The 13,377-nt window shown below is 38.4% G+C and overlaps 1 protein-coding gene across 1 annotated transcript; it reads right to left on the bottom strand.

Annotated features, from left to right (window-relative positions):
• Positions 1-1,627: 1,627 nt before the first annotated feature.
• On the bottom strand, positions 1,628-12,876 carry LOC106135961 (venom serine protease). The gene is made up of 10 exons (XM_013336386.2): positions 12,713-12,876; positions 10,070-10,166; positions 8,984-9,124; positions 7,389-7,515; positions 6,497-6,603; positions 4,755-4,956; positions 3,986-4,049; positions 2,789-2,922; positions 2,260-2,411; positions 1,628-1,827 (listed from the first exon to the last, which is right to left on the bottom strand). Exons 2-10 carry the CDS (start codon positions 10,157-10,159, stop codon positions 1,645-1,647), a joined length of 1,200 nt encoding a protein of 399 aa, XP_013191840.1. The 5' UTR covers positions 10,160-10,166; positions 12,713-12,876; the 3' UTR covers positions 1,628-1,644.
• Between the last annotated feature and the right edge of the window lie 501 nt (positions 12,877-13,377).

The raw sequence follows: 13,377 nt of genomic DNA, 5'->3' as shown, positions 1-13,377 counted from the left end.
ATTTCCATACACACGTAGTTCTTTACGCCCTTCACAGCCTTGAACTGAAAACGCCCGCATCAAAAACGTTTAAAAAATATTTTTCAAGTGAACGAACTTCGTAGAAACGCGTCAGATCATCACTATCAGTCAGTTTATCCTGATGAGTAAGGAATTGCGAGTAACACTCTATATATCGAGTTCAAGGTTAGTCAGGATTTATACATACTTCTTTTAGGCGATGGGCTAGCAACCTGTCACTATTTGAATCTCAATTCCATCATAAAGCCAAACAGCTGAACGTGGCCCATCAGTCTTTTCAAGACTGTTGGCTCTGTCTACCCCGCAAGGGATGTAGACGTGATTATATGTATGTATGTATGTTCTTTTAGGCGATGGCCTAGCAACCTGTCAGTATTTGAATCTCAATACTATCGTAAAACCTAAGAACTGAACGTTGCCTATCAGTCTTTCAAGACTGCGGGCTCTGCCCGCAAGGGCAATAGACGTGATTACATTAATGAATATTATCACGTCTTTATCACTTATGGGTAGACAGAGCCGACGGTCTCGGAAATACTAAGGCCGCGTTCAGCTGTCTTAATACATACATACATAAAATCACGCCTCTTTCCCGGAGGGGTAGGCAGAGACTACCTCTTTCCACTTGCCACGATCTCTGCATACTTCCTTCGCTTCCACATTCATAACTCTCTTCATGCAAGCTCGGTGGTTTCGGGTACTTTTGACCTGACCCTTTACCAGGACGTCCTTCATGTGGAGAGGATGAATGAAAAATAAACGTATCTTGATCAAATTATCAAGATACGTCTAGGTCTTCCTACTCCGACCTTTCCCTCCACACTCTCCTTGTATATCTGCTTAGTCAACCTGCTTTCATTCATCCTCTCCACATGGCCAAACCATCTTAACATACCTATCCTTTTCTATTCCTGTAACTACATCTTCCTAATTGTAATTAATATTCAAATAGTGACAGTTTGCTATTAATGAGCCTTTCCCTTGATTGCCTTTTACAATTTGCATGTAAAGAGAAACAGCTGGCGCACTTTTTTCTCCGCTAGTCAGGACGGATTGGACAGAAAGTCAGACAAATAATAACTATTTTTTTGATCTCCGTCACCTTCTTTATTATTGTCTGCCCTCCGTGACCTCGATCCAAAAGTATAAATTCAAATAATTAATAATTGACTATGACTCTCGCCACCCTATGACGACGATCCAAGAGTTGAGTCGAATCAGATGATGACACAAAGCCTCTTCTATCTGACCTCTGCAACTTTCTTAATAATGTTACCTACTACACACGAGCATGCATGCTTAATCACCTTAATATGACATTTACGGGAAAGAGTTCTAGTGTTCCTAATTTAAAGTGCCACTGTATTCTTATTGCGTTTATGTACTTCGTCCGCGTGGAATCAATCCCGCGGGAACTCCAGGATAAAAAGTAGCCTATTTTTTGTTCTGGGTCTTCAGCTTCTTACATACCAAATTTCATCGTAATCGGTTCAGTAGTTTTTGCGTGAAAGAGTAACAAACATCCATACTAACATACTCACAAACTTTCGCATTTATAAAAAGAGTAGGTATTTACTTAAAACAGGAAATAAAAACAAAAGACAGATACATCCGAAACTTTCTTTATTTCCTACAATACTCCGCGTCGGGAGTGTTACTCTGAACCCAACTGAGAAACTCCGTGAGCCTAGTGTTGACGCCCGGGTTGCCTTCAGTCGCGCAGAGCTGTCCGTAGCTGATTATGCCGATACTGAATAGAAACCCTGTCGAGGGGTCCGAGTACAGTAGAGGACCGCCTGAGTCATCCTGAAAGATGGTTTTGTAACTTTATTAATACCTTATGCGACTAGGAAACTTAATAATAAAAGAATATTCTGCTTTTGAAAATAGTAGACAGTTACAGTGAGAGTGTGGCTCATCAGAAAGTGAGTCATAAGAACGTGGCTCGTCAGAAAGTGACTCGTAAGATGTTGACTTACACTAAAATATCATCTAAGTAGACAAGGTCTCAATTGAGAAGCATCTTTTAAAGGCGTATAAGTGAGTGCAACTGTACCTTTGCTAGCTATGGTTACCATATCTAATCAGCGGACGTTAGATGTGGAATACTTTATGAAGCTAAAGTGCCTAGACCTGAACTTTATGTATGTAGACAATGCCAACCTGACAAGCATTTTCCCCGATTTGTAGGCAAAAGCCTAAAAAAAAGCCTAAAAGTATTAAAATGATTAAACCCACTTGACAAGCGTCTTTCCCGGGAGTGTACGTGCAGATCTGTCTTGGAGTCAGTTGGGGGACAGCCGACTGACACTGGCTCTGACTGATGACGTCCAGTTTCACCTTCCGAAGAACGTCGGATGTAGGTCCGCCTATGAAGAGAGTGCCCCAGCCTGGAACAAGGTCTTATGTAATATATCGCTAGGGAATAAGAGCTTCAAACTTTATTGAAGTTACAATAAAGTGCTTGCTATATGTAGAGAGAAAAATCCCGTTTGTCCGTTCCCGCGGGAATGCCGGATTTTCTATTAAATTTCCCAAACAATAAAAAATTGTATATAGTGTCAACATCTCTCACGCCACAAGTCACAACAGCCAATAACAGCTAAGAGTCTAAATCACGCAAGCAAAGATTTTTCGGATTTAAGCATATATATAACCCCCGACACAACATCGTCGGTGCCGCGGTTCCCCAGACATGAAGAGCTGTTGACCTGACGCTTTTGAAATTTGTTTTAAATCTAACCCGATACAACAAATACCTACTTACCTAAAGCAATCAGCTTGCTCCCAGTCATGTCCACATTCGCGAATTTGAAAGGCAGACACACTGGACCAACAAGATTACCAAACTGTATGTCCTGTGTTACTCGAATGATCGCTATGTCATAGTCGTAGTTAGACCTGAGAAAATTATAAACCTATTAAAGCCATGTATCTTTACTAAAGACCGGCGAGTGAGGGATTTCGAATTTTGCTAAACCAAAGGCAAAATTTCGATTTCCCAAGCGCCGTTGTCCGCTCATTTTGTCTTTTAAAAATTTCCTCCATAGATCTGTAAAGTACCTAAGTATATACTTATAAGCGTTACCCTTCAATGATTTTTTAATCTAAGCGTTTTCCTTCGGGAAAGCGGCATAATTTTATGTATGTATGTGTAATCTTATGAGAACAGACGGGGTTGGCACCCACTTATTTGCTTCGCTACTAGACTAAAAACGATGACCGCCATTACAACATTTAATAGAATTGGTTCAACAGTTAAGGAGAAGAGACTTTCACTTTCATAATATTAGGTAAGTGTGTATGAAAGTTCCCAATCCATTTATTGATAAATTAAAATAAAATGACCTATCTAATGCGCACGCATATTCGCAGAATAATGTAGATAATGATATATTGTATCATATAGATAATAATTATGATCGAATAGAGTAATTCCAATTAAATCTTATCAGTTTAAGTCTTAAGATAGAAAGTAAGTGTTATCTTTAACGTCGCTTATTTTGTAAACAATGATAAAATTTTGGTTATCTAATGATTTCAATCTAGTCGTTATGTTAGACCACTCCATATTTTTTACTTAAATACATATAATCACGTCAACATCCCTTGCGGGGTAGACAGAGCCAATAGTCTTTAAAAGAGTGAAAGGCCACGTTCAGCTGTATAGCTAAATGATGAAATTGAGATTCAATAGTCTGCTGGAAAAAATATTTAATTTGAAATATGTTGTACCATTGACAACATATCAGCAGATGTTCCTTTAATATGTTGTTTAGAACAAACAAAGAACGTTGTTAAATACATTAAAAGATCTAAAAAGAGAGAAAATTATAAACTTATGGCTTGTCAGCACTCGCGAATATAGGAACTTCCAGACGGGAGTCCGCATCGTGGAACACGAACTCGCTCCTTATCATGTAAGTGAAATTCATCATACTTACTTACAAACAATAGCACTTACGAGTCAAATCTTGGGTGAACTAGATAGTCATCTATCTTATACGCCGTGGTCGCGGGCGAGTCGCCTGAAAGAGATGGAGATAAGGTTATGTTTATGTTACAAACTGAAAAAATAGAGGGCAATTTCAAGAACAGAAGATATTTCAATCTCCATCCTATCATTGAATCCTTACAGTCTCATCGAGACTATTGACTCTGTCTACTGCGGTTGCAAACCCATCGCCTACAATAGGAATCCCAAGTTTATAAGGCTCTCCCATAGTCACCTTTTACTACATCCATGAAAAAGATATGGATCCATGGGATATCTTAATAAAACTGTTAGGAAACTAATACTGAGTTAGTTTTCTTGTTAACAGGGTCATGTGAACGTAAAATTACGCCTCTTTTCTGGAGGATTCATCAAGCAGAGACTATATGCCCCATTACCACGATCCTTGCATACTTTTTTTTACTTCATCCACCTTCATTCATAACTCTCTTTATTCAAGCCGAACGGTTTAGGATATTCTTGGTGTAACATTTCGAAAGGACATCCCTTATTTGTTCGAGGTACGATCGTCTAGGCCTTCCCACTCGTATACACTCTCACTCACCCTCCTACACTCCTACCCAACCTATTCTCATACATCTTTTTCCTCCAAACCATCTAAGAATTACCTAGTCTTAACGACTGTGACGTCACAGAGACTCACTAATAGATCGTCCAATCCAGGATTTATGAGAGAGAGTATTTATCAGAGAGTGACACAACTCTGAACCAGTCTTACCAACTGTGACGTCATGTTCTCCCACCACCACCGCCATGTTGCCAGGCTGCCTGTTCCTCACGCAATGAGCAGCCGTCAGGATGTATCTCTTGCTGATGATCACACCTCCACATTGGATCTGAGCTGATGACACGTCGAGCACGATGCCGACCATGGATGGGAACTCGTTCACGCCAGTCTCATTGCCGCCAACTATTCGAGTCTAAAAAGTAATTTACGTATTTTTTTGGGAAAGATTTTCATGGTTAAGGTATCAGGTGATTCTATTGAGGCTTGGTAACATCTGATTTGGTACGTTTAAATGAAAGAAAAAAGAAAGTACTAAAATAAAATACATTATTAAAAAAAAATTAGGTAAATATTAGTAGTATGTAATTTATCTATACTAATATTATAAAGCTGAAGAGTTTGTTTGTTTGTTTGTTTGTTTGTTTGTTTGTTTGTTTAAACGCGCTAATCTCAGAAACTACTGAACCGATTTGAATAATTCTTTCACTGTTAGATAGTCTATTTATCGAGGAAGGCTATAGGCTACATTTTATCCCGGATTTCCTACGGGAAACGTCAACAATGCAGGTGAAAGTTGAATGAGTCGGCCATCTGCGAGCTTTCCACGCGAACGCTGCGCAAACCAACAAAGATATAGTAAAACAATGTACTAAAGATGTGAAGTACTCATTTTTTGCCACAAAAAAGTCCGCGAGAGCATATATCTATCTCTTAAGGTTTACTTACAATAACCACTTTTATGTTAATTTTTTAAGATTATTTTTTCATTATAAACATAAGTTATTTTGAAACCAATTTTCTTTAATTCAGTATTAATCCTTATCCAAATAAATATGTTTATTACTTTCGGCTTTTCATGTAGACTAAAATTGCGATTTACAGTATATAAATCAGACGAATAGGTTTTGAGATATAGTCGTTATAAGCAATTTGCAGCGAAACATTTAATACGGCGAACCAGCGTTCTTTCTAATACGCGTGACCGCCTGACTATAATTGATAAAACCGAGGAGGATGTTTGCAAAAATAAATTTGATGCCCAAAATAACTATTCCACGCGGACGAAGTCGCGGGCACAGCTAGTTCTATCATAAAGCTAAATAGCTGAACGTGGCCATTCAGTCTTTTCAAGACTGTTGGCTCTATCTACCCCACAAGGGATAAGACGTGACCATATATATGTATGTAAATAATGGAAAATGTGAAAAAACGGGGAATATTATTCATCCATTCAATGAAGCCCAAAATAACTACTTATTCTACGCGGACGAAGTCGCGGGCACAGCTAGTACATTATATGGAGTGGGTTTAGTTTTATTTGACCCCGACCGTACATAGGGGTAATAATATTGCTACCTACGTTATGCGAGAAATGGAGCGTCGGTGGTCGAATGGCTTAAAATGCGTGTTGCGCAGAAACGTACAAGTTCGAATTCCACCTCAGCCATGTACCAATGACTTTTTACGAAAGTCATGTACATTAGTTTGAATACTAACCGATGCTCGTACGGTGAGCGAAAACATTGTGAGGAAACCTGCACATTCAGGAAACTGGATGTGTAACCATAATCGATTCAACACTGATTACGTTTACCTGCAATTGTTGCGTAGTTCAGATGGGAGTCGCTTCGTGTAAAAACCTGACTCACCCAACCCAGGGTCTATGATCAAAGGCATACCCCGGCATACATAATCTTAAATTAAATAAATAAAGACGCATTAAAGTTACTTACAACTTTTCTATAACCGCAGGAGCAGACATCGGGAGGTGGTGACGCGGGCTGCGCAGTCACCTGGCAGTAGAAGGTCCCGCCTGGACTGTTGTACGAAGTTATCAGACCTGAAACAAAATGTTTTTATTGCGCTCTACATGATTTCACAGGTGCTAGACTAGTGACTTTGGATAGAAGCACTTTCTTTCAAGTTTATGCACTTGATTTTTTTTAGATAGATTTTAAGTATAAATTTTATGACGAGAAAAGGGGAATCATTACATACATACACACCTACAAAAATAAAATCACGAACCTCTTTCCAACGGCGGAGATCAATCAGCTAATTATCACTATTAGCTGATCGATCTCCGCCATTTTTTTTGGTTATTCCAGACTAAGGACTAACGTCGTTGGATTCAGGGATTAAAGGATTGTGTGGACGTCTTGGCCTTCGTTCTAATCACGAAACATGAACGCATACATTTAATCAGTAAAAGTAAAAGTAAAAAGAATTTATTCAATCACGTCTATATCCCTTGTGGGGTAAACAGAGCCAACAGTCTTGAAAAGTCTGATTGACGACGTTCCGCTGCTTGGCTTAATGATATTATAGAATTGAGATTCACATAGTGACAGGTTGCTATCTCGTCACCTAAACGAAGAATCTTAAGTTAAGCCTACCCCTTAGTCGCCATTTACGACATCCAAAGGAAAGAGATAGAAAAATCTTACATAAAAAAAAATGTTTAAAGAACTTTATTTCTCATAAAAATACAATGGTATTTCACTTACTGAGAAAACATTTTTACAATTAAATTATACAAGTCTTATTATTTTTTCTATTAGTATCTGGAACCACACGGCATAAATCATCATCACGAAACATCATCAGGTAAAAAAACATACACACCTACAGACATAAACTGCCCAGTTGACACCGCCGAGACGGTTCCCCTGCCGCAGTAGTAGTCAGCAGCTGACAATTGAGGGTCCCCGCTCTTGGAAATCAACAGGCGGTCCATGGTGCATGATTGGGTCTGGAAGAGGTTTCTGTTTATACGTACGGAAGTTTATGTTGATAGTACATTACATACATATTGTCACGTCTATATCCCTTGCGTGGTAGACAGAGCCAACAGTCTTGAAAAGACTGAATGGCCACGTTCAGCTATTTGGCTTTATGATAGAATTGAGATTCAAATAGTGACAGGTTGCTAACCCATCGCCTAAAAAAAAAAGAATCCCAATTGTGTAAGCCTATCCCTTAGTCGCCTTTTACGACATCCATGGGAAAGAGATGTAGTGGTCCTGTTCTTTTTTCATTGGTGCCGGGAACCACACGGCACATTGATAGTAGACAGAGCTAGTATTCTCAAAACGACTCGAAAGGTCAAGTTCAACAAGGAGGCTTTAATGATGGAATATCTAAGTGGATCGACCACTAAACCTAATGGTGCCGAGTGGTTCCCGGCACCAATACCAAAAAGAATAGGACCACTCCATCCCTTTCCCATGGAAGTCGTAAAAGGCGACTAAGGGATAGGCTTACAAACTTGGGATTCTGATTTTTAGGCGATGGGCCAGCAACCTGTCACTATTTGAATCTCAATTCTATCATTAAGCCAAATAGCTGAACGTGGCCATTCAGTCTTTTCAAGACTGGTGGCTCTGTCTACCCCGCAAGGGATATAGACGTGATTATATGTATGTACGTATGTATCAATTATTAAATAACAGTGGGGTTATTGCTAGTTTCACTTAATCACAACGAGTCGAGCCAGTAAACGTTATGGCATAGTACGAGTATTAGTGCCATCGCGTTACCACTAGATGGCGCTGATTGAATGAGGGAAAAATTAAAATATTCTCTATATCAGGGAAGCGGCTGTAAACTTAGCCTTAAGTAATTTTTTTGACGTCAACCAATGTTGTGAAACAAAATTTGATTTGACAATTATTAAGTAACTAGAGGCCGCCCGCGACTTCGTCCGCATGGAAACCCTATCAATCCCGCGGGAACTCGGGGATAAAAAGTAGCCTATGTGTTATTCTGGGTCTTCAGCTACCTACATACCAAATTTCATGGTAATCGGTTCAGTAGTTTTTGCGTGAAAGAGTAACAAACATCCATACATCCATACAAACTTTCGCCTTTATAATAGTAGGATTATAATAGTAGTAGGATATTAAGGTCCCATAATCTACAATAATATTATAAAGTTGAAGAGTTTGTTTGTTTGTTTGAACGCGCTAATCTTAGGAACTACTGGTTTGAATTGAAAAAATATTGTTGTTTTTAATACACCAAGGCTTTAGGCTATATACGAGTAACATCACGCTGCAACTATTAGCAGCGAAGAAATAATGAAGTATGTGAAAGGAACGGGGTAAATTACTCATCCTTGAGGGCTTCAATGATGCCCAAAATAACTATTCCACGCGGACGAAGTCGCGGGCACAGCTAGTAATGAATAAATGAATGTTTTTGAATTTGAATATACTTACATAAGGTATGTCAATGCTGTTACAGTCCAGCCGACAGTTGTACCCATTAGGACATTGTAGAATCCACCTACACTGGACGCCGGGCGTATAATTGTAGGGGTAATTCTTATTCTTCACATAATATGTGTACCCGGGCTGGACCTGTTTAGAACGTTATTCTTAAAACCATAAGAATGATAACTGTGTGTTTAATTATTTATTTAAAACTTTATTGAGCTTCAAAGGTGCAATAGGTGGACTTAATGCTACCATTATCTACCAGTCAACCTTTAGAAAATAGCAAACAGATAAATAATCCAGTGTTAATTTAAGAGTTTTATAATAATAGCATCAACAGCCTAGTCTTATCTAAGTGAGCTATAATAATAAGTATAGTATTATAAACCTAGTCTTGATTGCTAACTGATGCTGTTACTATGAGGTAAATCATTGTGAGGGAACCTGCTCATTCAGGCAACTGAGACTACTATGATTTAATATAAGTTAGGTTCCCCTGAATGGTTTAGATAGATAGATAAAACTCTTTACTGCACTATAAGAGTAAAACATACAAAACAGGTAGAGATGGTACAAAGGCGGACTTATCGCTAATGCAATCTCTTCCAGTCAACCTTTGGAGATCAAATGGGAGTCGCTTCGTATTAAAACCTGACTTACATTCCACGATCGTGGTCACCCTCCTCGTAGTCCCTCTGACTCCTCTCCCAAGGAGGTAGGAAGCATTATAAGTAAGATATAACCATAAATCTGTGGCGACATCACTAATGTCACACAACAACTGTCATTCATCGTTGAATAAAAAATTGACGTGCTCAGCGAATAGCAGCGAAGAATCGAAATCGCGCAAACAAAGATTTCACAGATTGGAGCATAAATACAACCTCCTACTCAACATTGCCGGAGCCGCGGTTCCCCAGGCATAACACCTAGCCTGGCTGAAGATCTTCCCTTTGGTGGCGGTCGAGCCGAATCATCGCTCTCGCTACAAACCTCTAGATTTTTTTAAAGTAGAATCTAAATATAGAACACATTAAATGCAATTGGAATTAATAAGCTAATTGAAAGGTAAGAAATAAGAAGTCTTACATTTTGACTGTAATCACAGTTAGGATCCTGAGTCGAGGCGAAGCCGATTACAACGACTAGCACACATGAAGCCAAGTGTACCTTCCACATGGTTCATCTGAAACATCAAAAGGTAAAATAATATATAATCAAATATAAACAAAAAATCGGGTGATATTAAGCATATTGCTAGTAAGGTGAGAATTTGAAAAAAGAAACGGTAATGTGTAGGTCTACTGTTTGCTCACAAATCTCTGGATTGGCTTGACGGATTTTTATTAAACTTTATTGTTATATATATATAGTTAGCACATCCGGGCGCACATACGTAGGGAACAAAAATTATCCCATAAAATTATAGGGATAACTAATGTTTTTTTATACGTCTGGGGATTGCCCCAAAGATATTAAGGGTGCAATTCATTTTGGTAACTAGAACATGTGATATAGAACTACCTACCATGACTACCTCTTCTACAGGTACTAAATCGCGGTTAACAGCTAGTAGTTTTGTATTTTTGTTTGTAACGGGTAAACTACTGGACAGATTTTGAAAAAACTACTTTTACTGGAAATTCCCATGGGAGAGAAGCCTCGCCCAAAAAAGCAAGTTCAAATTCTATGCCTAACTTTTTAACTCTCATGTTAGGTACATTAACTTCTGTAGATAACGTTTCGTTTCGTAAAAAATTTACATTATAAGGAAAGACTAAAAAGTTTCATGCATACACGTCAAAAAAAAATAACCGAAGACACAGGGATAATCTAGTGAGTAATTAATAAAAACATGACTTACCTGTCACGTTTCAGTTCTTAATGACAAATACGTCAATACGCTCTAAATTAATTAACACAACAATTTGACTGTAAACACCTGTGTATATAACATTTGCAACATAATACCTACGATGGCAATGAATGGGGCTAATATTGGCCGTGATTAGTTCCGCCCACGACTTAAAAGCAAGGGACATAGTACATATGTATACCTACAGCGGGAGCGATATTTCGGACTCAATTGACACAAAGGGAAGACTCGACCAGGCTAATTGTGATAAATAGAATAGAGTAGATTACATACATACACACATATGGTCACGTCTATATCCCTTGCGGGGTAGACAGAGCCAACAGTCTAGGAAAGACTGAATGGCCACGTTCAGCTGTTTGGCTTAATGATAGAATTGAGATTCAAATAGTGACCGGTTGCTAGCCCATCGCCTAAAAAAGAATCCCAAGTTTGTAAGCCTATCCCTTAGTCGCCTTTTACAACATCCATGGGAGATAGATGGAGTGGTCCTATTCATTTTTGTATTAGTGCCGGGAACCACACGGCGATTGAGCATACTCGCTGTTATTGGCTGATGGCTCCACGTGTTTAGCTAATGTGACTTGTGACGTAAAGATGTCACCACACATTATGTATATCCTACTACTATTATAAAGGCGAAAGTTTGTATGGATGTATGGATGTTTGTTACTCTTTCACGCAAAAACTACTGAACCGATTACCATGAAATTTGGTATGTAGGTAGCTGAAGACCCAGAATAACACATAGGCTACTTTTTATCCCAGAGTTCCCGCGGGATTGATAGGGTTTCCATGCGGACGAAGTCGCGGGCGGCCTCTAGTATATCTATAAAAATATGCCTCTTGCCCGGAGGTTTGGGCAGAAACTTCATTATTTCCACACACTGATCACTAATTCTTTCGCTTCATCCACATTCATAACTCTCTTCATGCAAGCGCGTCTTCGTGACCTGACCTACGTACGAGTAAGGCGAGTGGGACAATTGACCAATATGAACAAGAATTATCCGCGACTTTCTCTGCTACTTATTAAAAATGTAGCGCCTGTAACCTAGTGTCTATAAGTTCCTACAAATACCTCGTAAGGTATGTGTGATAGATATAATCATGACACTCAATACGAATAAGTAGGTACCATGAAAAACATAACACACCTTTTTTAAAACTCGTGCATTATAAGGCACTTGCATTGTCCTTGTTAGCAGAGATAACAATAAAAATATTGCAGTTTATGCAAAATTGAGGCGGTTTGGTTTTCACGAATAGCAAACTATTTATTTATGTGAATCTTAATTCTATCTTAAAGCCAAACAGCTGAACGTGGCCTTTCATTCTTTTATTGACTGTTGGCTCTGTTTGCCCCGCAGGGGATATAGACGTGATTATATGATACGTTTTGTTAAGTAAACTATTTAATATAAATTTGCAGTTATAATGATTCTCATGAATGTATTCCTCATGAATTGTATAATATACAATATTATTATCTTTGTAAATATTTCCAAATAGCTCAATGTGGCCTATCAGTCTTTTCAAGACTGTTGGCTCTGGCCACCCCGCAAGGGATATAGACGTAATTATATGTATGTATGTAAATTGAATAAATCTACCTATATTCCTACTTTAAATTGATAACTATATCCATTAGTTTATTTCCAAATACGAACCACAAAACTTGAAAATCTACACGCCTTTATGAACACTTGTGTAAAACATATTAGAACTAGATTATTAGTTGCAAAGAAATAAATGAAAAAATCACGCCACAATAAGTTTAAATGAGGTCCAAATTTTCCATATATTAATAAATGGTATTTTCCATAAGTTTTCTAACAACTACAAAACAAACTTACATATTAGTTTAAACAGGAATTACGTAAAACTTCAGATTACTCCACTAAATTCCATAAACAAGAGACATTTTAAGAAAAAAAAAAGAAATTAAAAATTTAAATATATGTAATTTAATCTATCACCCGCCACCCGGCGCGAGTGTATGAACAAGAGTCGATTCATAAATCGTTTTAAAGCCTCATTAGCGTTGATAAGACTCGTTTAATCGGCACACAGGCTTCTGCCATAGATAACAGCATTTATTTGTTGTTATGTTGGCACAGATTATCTAATTGTTCAACAGGTGAGCGGGAAAAGAGAAATGGTGGCTACTCGTAACTCCACTGAGAAGGTGAAATATTTATTACCTAACTAGAGGCCGCCCGCGACTTCGTCCGCATGGAAACCTATCAATGCCGCGGGAACCTATACGTTATTCTGGGTCTTCAGCTACCTACATATCAAATTTCATCGTAATCAGTTCAGTATGAATGTGGATGAAGCGAAGGAAATATGCAGAGATCGTGGCAAGTGGAAAGAGGTAGTCTCTGCCTACCCCTCCGGGAAAGAGGCGTGATTTTGTGTATGTATGTATGTATCAGTTCAGTATACATATTTTGCGTGAAAGAGTAACAAACATCCATACTCACAAACTTTCGCATTTATAATATTAAAACGATTCACA

This window comes from Amyelois transitella, chromosome 24 (assembly GCF_032362555.1).
Source record: "Amyelois transitella isolate CPQ chromosome 24, ilAmyTran1.1, whole genome shotgun sequence".
Lineage (NCBI taxonomy): Eukaryota > Metazoa > Arthropoda > Insecta > Lepidoptera > Pyralidae > Amyelois > Amyelois transitella.
Note: the sequence above shows the minus strand (reverse complement) of the source record. Positions and strands in the feature narration are given on the sequence as shown.